Source organism: Oncorhynchus keta, chromosome 32 (genome assembly GCF_023373465.1).
Source record: "Oncorhynchus keta strain PuntledgeMale-10-30-2019 chromosome 32, Oket_V2, whole genome shotgun sequence".
Classification (NCBI taxonomy): domain Eukaryota; kingdom Metazoa; phylum Chordata; class Actinopteri; order Salmoniformes; family Salmonidae; genus Oncorhynchus; species Oncorhynchus keta.
The window spans coordinates 8,720,973-8,735,811 of NC_068452.1; the positions used below are offsets into that span (position 1 = coordinate 8,720,973).

A 14,839-nucleotide genomic window follows, 5' to 3' on the forward strand; every position below is an offset into this window, starting at 1 on the left:
ACGTATGGGTGGTCCCGGGAATCGAACCCACTACCCTGGCGTTACAAGCGCCATGCTCTACCAACTGAGCTACAGAAGGACCATTAGAAAACCCTTTTGCAATTGTTAGCACAGCTGAAAACTGTTGTGCTGGATGAACCAGACTTGTGGAGGTCTCCAATTGTTTTTCTGATAATAATGTGAAGTGCAAGGCCTTATTTTTATTTGCCAAACAACTTTGATCAGATTTGTTTTTTCAGGAGTCGCACTTTTGGAAGTCATAATGGGGCAACGATATTTTGTGTTTGCTTTTATTGAGGATGATGAGTTGCTTGAATCTGTAGAGAAACATATACAGTACTTCATTGGTTATCCAAATTTCCCGATTTGTTATTATTGATAGGAGGGGACTTTAATATCACTATAGATCCTTTAACAGATAGATGGGCACCAGGTCGGCCAACCAATCAGAATTTTGGTTTAAACTTTTTATGGAAAATGTTTCATCTCACAGATATATGGAGAGAGAGGTTTCCAACAATCATTCACTTGGAGTAATAAAACAGGTTCCAGATAGTTCAATAGATTTTTGGCTTATCGAAAATGTATTGATAGTGAGTGTTACTACAAATATTTTTACTACTCCCCACAAATATTTTTACTACTCCCCTCAGACCATAGAGCCATTTACACTCCCAAAATATTTACCCCTGATACTAACCTTGGTAGAGCATCCTACTGGAAGCTAAATAGCTCCTCATTATAGCTGAGTTTGAGGTAAAAAGATCTGCCCTCACAGTTTTGGGAAAGGGCTTGTTTAGAAAAATCTTATTGCAAGAACTGGGAGCTCTTTAAATTTGTGGCCAAATACCTTAGAAAATATGGTAGTAATCTTGCTAAAACCAGAAGAGCTGAGGAGGAAAAGGTGATCATTAAGATAACTTCCTTTCTCAGAGGTCCCCAGCCAGCCTCTCAAGGGGGGAGAGATGAAACTGATTGAGTTACAAAATACATCTGATAATATACAGTACATAGATTAAATAAACTGGATAATATACAGTACATGGATTAAATAAACTAGATGATATACAGTACATGGATTAAACTGGATAATATACCGTACATAGATTAAATAAACTGGATAATATACCGTACATAGATTAAATAAACTGGATAATATACAGTACATAGATTAAAAGCAGAAGGAGCTTTTATTAGATCTAGGAAAAATGGCTTGAGGGAGAACAGAATTCATCCTATTTCTTTAGACTTGAGAAATGTCACTACAAATAACACACTCCATAATTTAAACATTGTGTTATTACAGATTAGAAAAAATGAATAACTAAATACTGTCGCAATTTTTTACAGGCAATGTATGTGTTCACTATCAGTGATACAGAATCTAAACAGTGTGATGAACTCATAGTTATCGAGTCTATCAAACCTCTAAAGATCAATAAATCCCGAGGTATTGATGGAATTACAGCAGAATTGTACAAGTTATTTTCTGAACAAGTAGTTATCTTCCTACCTGAAGTTTTTTTTAGAGAGTATTAAAAACAATGTTCTCCCTCCTACAATGAGTCAGGGGTTAATAAAAAAACAAGTGCTGTACATCGATAACTGGCGTCCAATTTGTCTTCTTAATAATGACTATAACATATTAGCCTTACTTCTAATATAATTAAATAAGTCCTAGATGCAATCATTGATGAAACAATCTGGCTTTATTTGGAACATATATATTTCTAACAATATCAGACTAGTATTAGACATACTTGACTACTCGGACCTAATAACCGAGGATAGCTTCATATTATTTTTTTGATTTTTACAAAGTATTTGACAGTGGAGCATCAGTTCTTCTTCCACTCCCTTGGGAAATTTGGCTTTGTGGATTTATTCTCTAAGGCTATTAAGACTCTCCATACTGTCACACCCTGATCTGTTTCATCTGTCTTGTGCTTGTCTCCACCCCCCTCCAGGTGTCGCCCATTTCCTCATTATCCATTTATGTGTTTTCTGTTTGTCTGTTGCCAGTTAGTCTTGTCAAGCCTACCAGCGTCCTATACTCCTGTTTTCTCTATAGTCCCTGTTTTCTAGTTTTCCTGGTTTTGACCATTCTGCCTGCCCTGATCTGATCTGTACCTTTCGGACTCTGCTCTGGATTACTGACCTCTGCCTGCCCTTGACCTGTCGCTTGCTGTAATAAACTCTTGTTACTTCGACCTGTCAATAGTGATGTTTATGGGACATCTAGGAGTGTCAACAAAGAAGATCGTCAAAGGTAATGAATGTTTTATATTTTATTTCTGCGTTTTGTGTAGCGCCGACTATGCTAATTATTTTGTTTACGTCCCCTTCGGGTCTTTCGGGGTGTTGCATGCTATCAGATAATAGCTTCTCATGCTTTCGCCGAAAAGCATTTTAAAAATCTGACTTGTTGGCTGGATTCACAAGGAGTGTAGCTTTAATTCAGTACCCTGCATGTGTGTTTTAATGAACGTTTGAGTTTTAACGAGTGCTATTAGCATTTAGCGTAGCGCATTTGCATTTCCAGATGTCTAAATGGGACGCATGCGTGCCGGGTAAGCGTGCGTGTCGACGTAAGAGGTTAATGACCTTCTCTGGGATATGTTGAACCGGTTCGTGTTCATCTACCTCAACGACATCCTCGTCTTTTCCCGCTCGGCTCAAGAACACGTTCTCCATGTCTGACAAACAATCCAGCATCTCCTGGAGAACCAGCTGTTTGCCAAAGCTGAAAAATGTGAGTTCCATCACTCCACCATCTCCTTCCTTAGGAATGTGCAGATGCATCCGGGAAAGGTGAGAGCTGTGGTGGATTGGTCCCAAACCACGTCCAGCGTGCAGCTGCAATGTTTTTTGGGGGGGTTTGCCAATTCCTATCACCGTTTTATCCAGAGTTAGCACTCACCTCTCCCAAGTTGCCATTCATGTGGTCCCCAGCTGTTGACCGGGCGTTCCTGGACCTTAAGCACTGCTTCATCACAGCTCCCATATTGATCCATCCGGACCCGTCCCGTTAGTTTGTGTTGGAAGTAGGCTTTTCGGATATCGGAGTGGGGGTCGTCCTGTCCCAGCATTCTGCCCTGGACTTTAAGCTGGATCTCTGCGTCGCCTTCTTCCATTGCCTTAACGCCACGGAAAGGAATTATGATGTGGGAAATCGAGGAGTGGAGACACTGGTTAGAGTGGGTGGAACTTCACATTCATAGTGTTGAAGGATCACAAGAACCTGGAATATCTCCGCACCGCCAAGGGTCTCAACTCCAAGGGTCTCAACTCCAGGCAAGCTCGATGGGCCCGGTTATTCACCATGTTCAACTTCACCATCTCCTACCGCCCGGGGTCTAAGAATGTTAAGCCGGATGCGCTTTCACGCCTCTATTGCCCCGCTTCTACACCCTCTAACCCCGAGACCATACTTCCTACCTCGTGCCTGGTGGCTACCCTCATCTGGGGGAATAGAGAACCATGTCTGTGGCGCAGGGTTCCCAGACGACTAACCGGATGTTCCAGATGCTGCCTGCTCCCCTGTCCTGGAATGGGCTCATTCCTCCAGGCTTGCCTGCCACCATGGCTCCTGTCGGACCCTGGCCTTTGTGCGACAACACTTTTGATGGCCCACCATGGTTCCGGACGTCTTAGCGTTCGTCACCGCCTGCACTGTCTGTGCTCAGAACAAGAATCATCGGCAAGCTTCGGCTGGCCTCCTTCAACCTCTTCCTGTCCCTCATCGTCCCTGGTCACATATATCCATGGACTTCATCACTGGTCTCCCTCCGACTGATCGAAACACCACTATCCTCACGGTTGTGGACAGGTTTTCCAAAGCCGCCCATTTCATTCCCTTCCCCAAGCTACCTTCTGCCAAGGAGATGACCCAGCTCATGGTGCAGCACGTCTTCTGGACCCATGGACTTCCGATGGACATGCTTTCTGACCGTGGTTCTCTTTTTTTTTTCTTTTCTTTTTTTTTTACCCCTTTTTCTCCCCAATTTTGTGGTATCCAATTGTTAGTAGCTACTATCTTATCTCATCGCTTCAACTCCCGTACGGGCTCGGGAGAGAAGAAGGTTGAAAGTCATGCGTCCTCCGATACACAACCCAACCAAGCCACACTGCTTCTTAAAACACAGCGCGCATCCAACCCGGAAGCCAGCCGCACCAATGTGTCGGAGGAAACACCGTGCAGCTGGCAACCTTGGTTAACGTGCACTGCGCCCGGCCCGCCACAGTAGTCGCTGGTGCGCGATGAGACAAGGATATCCCTACCGGCCAAACCCTCCCTAACCTGAACAACACAAAAGCCAATTGTGCGTCACCCCACGGACCTCCCGGTCGCGGCCGGTTACGACAGAGCCTGGGCGCGAACCCAGAGTCTCTGGTGGCACAGCTGGCGCTGCAGTACAGCACCCTTAACCACTGCACCACCCGGGAGGCCCCCCGACCGTGGTTCACATCCCAGTTCTGGAAGGTGTTCTGCACACTCATTGGATCGTCGGCCACCATGTCCTCCGGGTTTCATTCCCCAAATTAACAGCCAGTTTGGAGCGTGCCAATCAGAACCTGGAGACGACTCTTCGATGTCTCGGCCAACCCCACCACCTGGACCCAGCAACTCGTGTGGGTGGAGTACGTCCGGAACACCCTTCCCTGCTTGGCCACTGGGCTCTCACCTTTCGAGTGCTCCTTGGGTTATCAACCCCTGCTCTTCCCAAGGAAGAGGTCAACATACCCTCAGCCCAGATGTTTGTCCGCCGTTGGCGTACCTGGAAGAGAGCTCGGTCCGCTCTTTTCAAGACCACCTCCAGGTATCGTCTTGGGCAGAGGGTATGGCTGTCCACTCGGGATCTGCCCCTCCGGGGAGAGTCCCGCAAACGTTCCCCCCGTTTTATTGTCCCTTTCCCCATGTCCAAGGTCCTTAGCCCCTCTGCTGTTAGTCTTCTGTTGCCCCTCACCTTCCGTATACATCCCATGTTTCATGTATCAGGGATTAAACCTCTGTCTCCCCCCCATCTCATCGATAGCCATCCGGCTTACACGGCGGGGCGTCTCCTGAGTGTTCAATCTCGGGGCAGGGGATTCCAGTACCTGGTTGACTGGGAGGGTTATGGTCCAGAGGAAAGGTGTTGGGTCCCCGCTAGGAACATCCTGGACACAGCCCTCATCACTGAATTCCACCGCTGGCACCCCGGTCAACCAGGTATGTGCCCGGGTAGGATGCCAGGTGACGTCCCTGGGGAGGGTGTACTGTCACACCCTGATCTGTTGCACCTGTCTTGTGCTCTTCTCCATTCCCATCCAGGTGTCGTCCATTTTCCTCATTATCCCCTGTGCATTTATACCTGCGTTTTCTGTTGTCTGTTGCTAGTTTGTCTTGTCATGCCCGTACTCCTGTTTTTTCTCTAGTCCCTGTTTGAACCATTCTGCCTGCCCTGATCCTGCCTGCCGTTCTGTACCTTACAGACTCTGCTCTGGATTTACTGACCTCTGCCTGCCCTTGACTTGTCACTTGCGTGCCCCCTGTTGTAATAAACTCTTGTTACTTTGAACTGTCTGCATCTGGGTCTTATCCTGAGGCCTGATATATAAGAATGGTAACAGCTCTGTCAAACTGAAATGTGGCACCACACCTACATTTTGAGTTAAAGAGAGGAATTAGGCAAGGTTGTCTATCTCACTGTATGCTTTTATTAATCACCCAAATACTTTAAATAATAGTCCTGTACAAGGTATTTCCATAGCTGATAAAGAAATTATTATAAGCCATCTGGCTGACAATACAACACTTTTTCTGAAAGATGCTAGTCAGATTCCCATATCGATTCATGTGATAATCTTTTTCCAAAGCATCTGGTCTATGTCTTAACATTAATACATGTGGACTTATGGTGGTCAAAGATTGTGTGACAACCTCATATTATGGTATTCCAGTAGAATAACTTACATATTTAGGCATAACCATTACTAAGTATCAGAAATCTTATCTTTAAAAGGAAGAGACCTTCAGCGTTGGTTATTAGGAATCTCTAGACATGCTATCTTTATATCTTGAAGGTAAAATAAGCAAAGAGAGAGACCAGATGCTTTTGAACTTTCTGTGGAGACACTGTACCCATTACATTAGGAAAACTAATGAATACACATTTTCTGGACTTTACTACCTTAAATACTACTTTTAAGATCAATTGGATAAAACAATTCCTAAGAAGACCCACTATGTGGAACTTTAATACTCATGTCGTCTCTACTTTTGGTGGCCTTAAAAGTTCCAGTGACACTCTGCTTTTCATTGCAGGTTTTCTTGTCATGGTCCTTCATTTATAAGCATAGTTTTTCTCCACACAGTATATATGGAATAATCGGGACATATTGTATAAAAATACTTCTTTGTCTTTAGAATATTGGTTCTGAAATAATATCCTGAGCCAACTTGTAAATGTAAAGTATTTTACTTAAAAGGAATTCTTATCACTTTACAAAATCCCTGTAACACCTGAAGATTTTGCAATTGTTTAAAATGCCATTCCCTCTTTATTAATCAGGAACGTGTCAAGACCTGACCCTCAGAACATACTTACAATTAAGCTTGTTGACTCAACAGTAGGAAAGATTTGTTTTTCTTTTAGTCCAATGGAGCTATATGAGCCTTGTTTCAACAGGATGCTGTATCTTGTATCAACAGGATATGTTGTACCTTATGTCATGCCTTACTGGAATGGTTTATTTGATACTATTGGTTGGGAAAAAGCAGTGGTTGTAAAGTACTTAAGTAGTTATTTGGCGTATCTGTACTTTACTTGACTATATTTTTCACAACTTTTACGTCACTACATTCTTAAATAAAATTCTGTACTTTTTACTCAATACATTTTCCCTGACACCCAAAAGTACTCGTTACATTTGAAATGCTTAGCAGGACAGGAAATTGTATAATTCACACACTTATCAAGAGAACATCCCTGGTCATTCCTACTGCCTCTGATCTGGCGGACTCTCTAAACACATGCTTTGTTTGTAAATTATATCTGAGTGTTTGAGCATGCAACTGGCTATCCTTAAAAAATTAAAATAAATGGTGCCTTCTGGTTTGCTTAATATAAGGAATTTGAAATGATTAATACTTTTACTCATGATACTTCAGTACATTTGAGCAATTACATTTATTTTTGATACTCGAGTATATTTAAACCCAAATACTTCAAGACTTTTACTCCAGTACGATTTTACTGGGTGACTTTCACTTGAATCATTTTCTATTAAGGTATCTTTACTTTTACTCAAGTATGACAATTTGGTACTTTTTCAACCGCTAGAGAAAAGTTTGGATATTGCCACACATATACCTACTTATTAACCAAATGAAGGAAGTTTCTTTTAAAATGATTCATACATATTATCCTGCCAACCACTATATGAAGAAGTTTTTAAAAAATCCAATTGTACCTTTTGTAATGACCACCCAGAATGAATCTTTGCCAAGACATCAGTAGATGTATAATTGAAAATTACATTTATGAAGATTTTACACTATTTTGGAGAGATGTACTGCTTGGATTCTTTACCTACAATAGAAAATAAGTTTAAACTATTTTATATAATTCATTTAGCCAAATGTCATATTCACAAATGTAATTTTAGAAACAAAACACCACATTTTCATACCTTGCAAAAATAAATCAAACTATATGTTAAGAAAATGAAATACTCTGCCAACAAGAAAGCTGTTAGGCTCTAAATACTAATAAATGTGCACCATAACAGTTAAAAAAAAAAAAAAACTCTTACTTCCTGAAACAACTAGTCATTTCCTTCACAACCACACGACGCGTCGATGTTGCTCTGGAGAGCACCTGCTGTTCTTTTGATAGCGTTTGCCAAGTAGTTGTAGCGTCTCTACTACATTAAACTTTGACAAAGAAAGCAAGAACAGGGGAAACAATGGCGAATGCCCATCGCGCCAACGTCCTGGTGACCTCCTGTTTGAAAACGCCGGTAGACCCACATACCAAGGCTCCGTTGGCGTTGTATGAAAGGCAGCGAGCCCTTCCATGTTCGCCAGCAGCTGGTCGTATTGACAATCGAGACTACGAAAAAGAGGTAAGATATCGGCAGATGAGTTTGGTATTTGAAAGTTGAGCTAAGCAATCAAGAAATATTCTGAAATGATTGGTTGAAATGCAGCATAAGGGTGGAAAGAGGACTGGAACGCCATCCAACACTTGGCAAGATGCCATTCATCCCACTAACCAATCCATCAACGTTATAAGTTACCTCCAATCTTTATGTTGATCTGGAGAGGAATGGAATCAGTTGCCCATAGGAACCCTACATATATATATTTTACATTCATGGGGTCAAAATTCCATAATAAGCTAATTATTTGGTCCTCCCTCATTGATCTGCTAGATAGCTTAGTCATAAAACATATTGATCATACATTGCATACAAGTTGATGTAAGTAGGCCTAATGTATATCCTATGATACTGGATAGTGATGTAAATTAAGTGGAGAATCTATTAATGAATATATTTAATGTCACTCATGTTAAAGATTGGGAAACTTCAGGTCAAGCATGTACTTATGTCGGTGGATTCTCATAAATCCATGTTGTTCTCAAATGTTACTACAGAGATTTGACTGTTTTCAGGTCAACCTGCCTGTGTGGGAGAGGATTTCACCTGTAACTTGTGACTGGCCTATTTTTGGCTTCCCTCATTGACTAGCTTACGCTGACGTCATAGTGCCAGTAATCCTAAATGCTTAATTTCCATTGGACAACATTATTTCAAATCCCATTTTATTTTTCCTCACTGGACAATGATCTTCCCTACATCTGGGCATCTCAAAAAATAAATAATTTAGAAAGTACATTCATTTTTATCTGGCTTGTACTCTAACCAGTAGGATACTAGTTAGAATTGCTTGTCCAAGTTTTAGACATATTTTCTTAATATTTGTAAATGTATGATTTGATCTCGTCCATTCATCACCCCCTCGAAAAAAGATGGAGATGGTTGGGGGCCGAGCAGCTAGTGTGAAAGTTGAACACACTCCTTCCATTATCACCCACATTCTGTGCGTGACCATATGGATAGGTCATCCAAACCCACAGAGCTGGGGATAATGAGCTTAGGCCTCAAGTAGCCATCTCATATTATGTTCTACTCTAGACACTTCATAACCATCCACAATATGTCCAGTCACCAGTACTACTCTTACACGATGACACACTTCCATACATTTGGCATATTAACACAAATGGGGCCACCCATTCAAGAAATATCTGAAAGTCATAGAAATACAGTTGAAAGGCTCTTTCTTTCATGCAACCATAATCATATCCAAGATACCCGTTGCTTCCAATTACTTACTTAAGGGATAATGCCAGAGAAGCCGGTGTTTGGAGGATATATTGGCACCGGTGTTAGGTCCGAGACAAAGTCGATTTTACATTTGACCAATAATGTCCTTTTGTAGGCTACTTTTATTATTTGTATGGAATGGATTCCAGACACATGCTCCACAATCCGTGCACAACGTAAATGTTTTTTGATTCATTTCCCTCATGACTTTCTTTGACTTCTCAGCTGCAGTATGACGACTCGGGTTCTGAGTACGGTGATGGGGATGCCCCCGGGAAGGGCAGCCCCCTGATTATCAAAGACTACCGAATGACAGGGGATCACATCGACTTGCGTGAGTTCTACTTCTCCAACGAGGAGTACTATCGTAAACTGGAGGAGCTGAAGAGGGCCCACCTTCGCACCATGGCCGAGCTAGAGGGCATGTACCGCAAGAAGCTGGAGCTCAAAAGCAGACCACCCTCAGAAAATGTGCAGGGGGCACAGGCACACAGGTGTGTTGTGGCTCTTGTTTGGAATTTGTTGTTTTTCTTGATTAACCATCAAGATGATAAGCTGAAGTTGGTACGTGTCAATTAATATTAGAAGGGTGTAAAATCTTTGTTCGCTCACCAGGTCGTACTTGAAGATCAGCCCCATGCCTGTGAGGCGTCTGAGGAAGGCCCACTCTGCTCTGGAGCTGAGGAGGGGCTCTGGGCTGTCGGACACATCTGACGAGGAAGGTACTGTCGACAACAATGTGGAGAAGGGTCTGCAGTCCTCTCCCAAAGAGCACATCAAGAACATGTGGCAGGACTTCAAGCTGTCGCCTCGCAAGTGTCACCTGTCCACATCCTCCCACCAGAGCCTCATTGGGGACAACAAGAACGGCATCAAGGGTAAGGACCGGAAGCAAGGGCGAAAAGATGTCGAACACGAGCCTTGGAAACCCAAAGTGACCGTCCCCAAGCCGTTCCACATGACGCTGCGGGAGAACCAGAAGCACCAGAAAGGTGTCAAGACACGGTCAGAGATTGAGCTGGAGAACATGGCCCTACGGAAGCAGCTAGAGGAGCTGACAGAATGCCAGCGCAAGTTCCGTGCCAGCTCCGTACCCGCCCACGTGCGCCTGCCCCTGTATGAGGAGCTCCAAGAACGCGACGAGGCACGGCGGGCCACGCGTGAGCGGGAGCAGCAGCGTCTGTGCTCCACCCAGCAGCCCTTCAGTTTCCTGGAGCGCGAACGTCTCAAGAGGGAGCAGAGAGAGGTGCAGCTCCGCAACCTCCAGCCAAACAGCAAGGAGAGAGTCCAACCATTTAGGGCCAAGCCCGTGCCCAAGGCAGTGTATGAGGCGGCGTCGGGCGAGCAACTGAAGGAGGAGCAGCTGTACCGCGCCATCAAGATGCAGATGAGGGCCCAGGAGTTGCTCCACAGCGCCTCCATGCCACCCAGCATGCTTGCACGCCACCTTAGCGAAAGGAAGTGGGCCAAGGATGAAGCCAGTGGGGACACCACTGGATTTGAGGATGACAACAGTGCCTCTTACAGGCCTAAGATAAATACGGAGGTGCCCGACTTTGACGCCAGCTACAGGAGGTTCAAGAAGCAGCTGGAGAGCCGGCGCGACGTGAAACCTTTGACGACGTGCGAGCCGTTCCAGCTCCGGACGTCACAGATCCCCTCGCACCGCGAACGCATCCTGGCCGACATTGAGAAGGAGCAGATGAGTCCGCGGGCCAAGCGCTGGCCTTACATCAGCATAACTGGGCATGTCCGTTCACACAACTCTAGCCTCTGCTCCTCCCTCTCAGGCAGTCTGGAACAGCTGCCTGCCAAAGTCACCGATGCCAGCAAAAAACGGCAAGAGGCCGTAAGGTACTACCCACATAGAATAGCAAGGAGCGTCTCCTTTTTAGACGAGCTAGTGAGCGCTTCAGAATTTAGTTGCTCTTTTTAGGAATAGTTATGCCCTGAAAGTTGAAACCCTTGTCTGTTGAATCCTGTGGACTTCCTATCCCTATGGACTTCCTATACACTCCCAGCTCCAAAACAACCAAATGCCCAACCTCTGACATTATTACCCCCCTAGTCCTACTTCTAGTGTCATTGGCCTTCATTTTCCCTTTTGACAATCCTTCCTCCACCCATGCCTTCCTGTCATCGATGTCATTGTCTCCTTGAGTAGAAAGGTACTTGAGCAGAGAAAGAAGGCAGAGGAAGAGGAAGCGAGATGGAGTGAGAGGCAGAAGCAGAGAGAGAAGAAGCTTGCGAAGGTGGTTTCGAGGCGCGCCCAGGCCAACGACACCCACGTGCCCCTCTCTCAGACCAACCAGTCCAAGCTCAAGCAGTTCAGGTACCCATAGAAAACCATAACATTACAATAATACTTGTAGCAACCAAAAAACTCAACCTACCTGAGACCAGTACTTAACACCCACTCCACAGCCCGTCCCACATTTTCATATGGAAGTAGTGAATGGAATTGCAAACCTAAAGTGTTAATTTAACACTATTAAAAAGACTGAACCGAACATTGCCTCAATAGTCTCAATTGTGACTCTTTTTCTAGTATATTATATTGAAGAATATGGATGGATCTCTTCATTGTTTTTATAAGACATTAAAAACATACTAATGTGTGGATACCCTTTTGTTCCTTATCCCAATTTCAGTTTCAAGTAATTGTTTCGGAATGATTTCCATATCAGTAAGCTGCGGTTGTAAAAGTGATGTTTTTGTTGAATAGGTCAGGGTTGAGGGTTATTTGAGGGTTGTGGGATCACAGGGGTGAGAGGTTGTCTGTGTTTCAAACAGAAAGCAGGACTTTCAGCGCAGGAAGGAGTACAAGGAGGAGATGAGGGAGATCCAGGAGAGAGTAAAGGGGAGGCCTCTGCTGTTGGAGCAGGTCGCACAGGTGAGCCTGAACCCCCCCCCACAAAGACACACACACACACACGTGGAGTGCCATGACATGGGTTGCATTTCAGTAGTTATAAGTGGCTTCCTTTCCTCATCTCCTCAGTCCACTCATTCACACAATAAATATATATTGCATGAATAATAAATGTATGACTGACTATTTTACCCATCACTGGTCATGGTGTATACAATTTTTCACTTCTGTCTGTTGACAGATGAATGCCAAACATGCTGCAGAGAAACACTACACAGACACCCTGCGAGGCTGTGGAGTGAGTGAGGACTTTGTCAGTGGCAAGGTGCCCAAGTCCCAGCGGCCAGGTGGCCAAGACTCTGCATGCAGGACCTCCTTCTCCAGTGACTCCAAACAAAGGTAGACTTCTGGCTCAATGATAGTGAATTATACATTTTGTAAACATACTTCATTAGTCAAAATCTCTATGAAGACAATACAGTATCACGTTGTGCTGTGGTCTTAGATCTTGTATACAGTATTACAGTCTCAGATGGTGATAGTGAATAACACATATAATACATAACATATTTTACCACAGTCGTTAAGTTACTCATAATCAATAGAAATATTATTTCAAAGTAGTTGAGCCATGTGTAAGGGATAATCAATGAGGGATATGCGTTCTGTGGAAAATAATGAAGGACATGTAAGGTGTATATTATTTTACAGAGAATGCATAGAGCCCCGAGTTTATTATCCCTTTTATACCATGGCTATAATGTACACATTTGCCGCTAGAAATGTGTTCAAAATCCACTGAAATAGCTAGCAAATGTACTACTACTGTAGCAGTAGTTGCCTTGGTAACGAAACAAACATGCTGCTAGTTTAGCTATCCAAACCATCAGTTTTAGCACAGAATAACTGATGAATGTACGACCACTCAATACCGGTTGAATATGGCTGGTAAACGTCGGCAAAAAGGCGCAATTAAATTGTTGCCAGCAGTACAGTTACAGTCACCAACGATCTGGGTAACAACATGAAAACAGCCTAACCAACTCTGCTAGGGCAAGTAAAATGGTCTGAGTGAGTTGTTCTCTCATTTGTAGCTAGCAGTTAGCTCGCAGTGCTTGACTGCCGTTGTGAGGTCAGAACGGTTGGATCAACGCTTCTCCTTGGCCAGAGCGTCCACTGTGCGCTCTGAATTCACTAAAGGACAATCTGACAACGCTCCGAATTTACGGACGCCCAGAGCGCACTCTGGCACTCCAGATTGAATTTACGAACACACGTTTAGCTTGCTATTATAAAAGTCGAATTCAACAATGGCAATAATGTTTTCAGTTCGAATTGTGTTGCTTTCATAGGCCACTCAAACATATAACATGTAAGAATTAACGAAATATATTGAATCCTAGCATTCTGAAATAATGCACGCTCTAGAATGCACTTCAAGCCAATCAGAAACGAGTATTCAACAATGCCATGGTATAAGAGTTTATATGTTTTTATTTTGTTTCCTCAGTGACAAGGATGAGACAGATACACCAGCTATTTACAACACGGTCTTCCAGGATGACTACCCAGACAATTATGAAGACAGCTTTGCTGACCAAGAACTGGAAGGAGAGCAGGTGGCTGAGAAAGATGAATTAATGTCCATGAAAGGGGAGGATGAAGGCCATGACGAAGTAGGGCGGGAGAGGGAGGACATTGGGCGTTATTCAGATGATTGTGATTATTCAGATGACCATTATTCAGATGATGATGACCATTACTCGGATGCCAGTGAGCATTACTTGCCCCTGGACGATGAAAAGAATGAAGGGAGTGACATCATCAAAAGGCCCAAGAGTACAGAGAGCAGCCCAAGCTATAGAAGCGGCCAGTACAGCCGAAACAGTCAGAAGTCAGAGAGTGATAGGGAAAACGCTGCAATAGCAGACAAGAAAAATGACGAGGATGACTGAAAAGTCAAAGGAGTGCATTTTCTCACACGTAGGCGGACTACATTGTGCGCAAACGTCTACAACACTGACACACAGTGGTAGAGATGCTTCTACTATAAAATATGCTAAATGTATGGTAGGATATCTGTCTATGTATGTATGTGTGTGTGTGTGTATAAATGTATATGTATGTGTGTGTGTATATGTATGTGTGTGTGTATATATGTGTATATGTGTATATGTATGTGTATATATATATATATATGTGTATATATGTGTATATGTATATGTGTGTATATATATGTATGTGTGTGTGTGTGTGTATATATGTATATATGTGTGTATATGTGTGTGTGTGTGTGTGTGTGTGTATATATATGTATATATGTGTATGTGTATATATATATGTGTATATGTATGTGTGTGTATATGGGAAATGTGTAAATACAATTGGTTAATTTCTTGTTTATTAGAAGAAAATGGCAAATACAATTTAGTGTGATACACAGACCAGAGTCAATTGTAGGTTATGGTTATGCAAATTGTCACATTGAACAGTTTAGGGTACTCTTTGTTTTGTGATATCCTACTATGCAGGAAATACAACACTATGACCACTTACTTTTGGATGTTTGTGATACATTTTATTTAGACAATT

General features: G+C 43.3%; 1 protein-coding gene across 2 annotated transcripts; it reads left to right on the forward strand.

Annotated features, from left to right (window-relative positions):
• The first annotated feature begins 2,035 nt into the window (after window positions 1–2,035).
• Window positions 2,036–14,343, forward strand: LOC118364995 (protein FAM161A). Of its 2 annotated transcripts, none has more exons than XM_035746867.2 (7): window positions 2,036–2,269; window positions 9,601–9,869; window positions 9,991–11,229; window positions 11,540–11,707; window positions 12,169–12,268; window positions 12,489–12,646; window positions 13,758–14,343. In XM_035746867.2, exons 2-7 carry the CDS (start codon window positions 9,685–9,687, stop codon window positions 14,200–14,202), a joined length of 2,295 nt encoding a protein of 764 aa, XP_035602760.1. In that variant the 5' UTR covers window positions 2,036–2,269; window positions 9,601–9,684; the 3' UTR covers window positions 14,203–14,343. The 2 variants fall into 2 exon arrangements, with proteins under 2 accessions (XP_035602760.1, XP_035602759.1); XM_035746866.2 differs by lacking the exon at window positions 2,036–2,269 and adding an exon at window positions 7,313–8,109.
• Window positions 14,344–14,839: the final 496 nt, after the last annotated feature.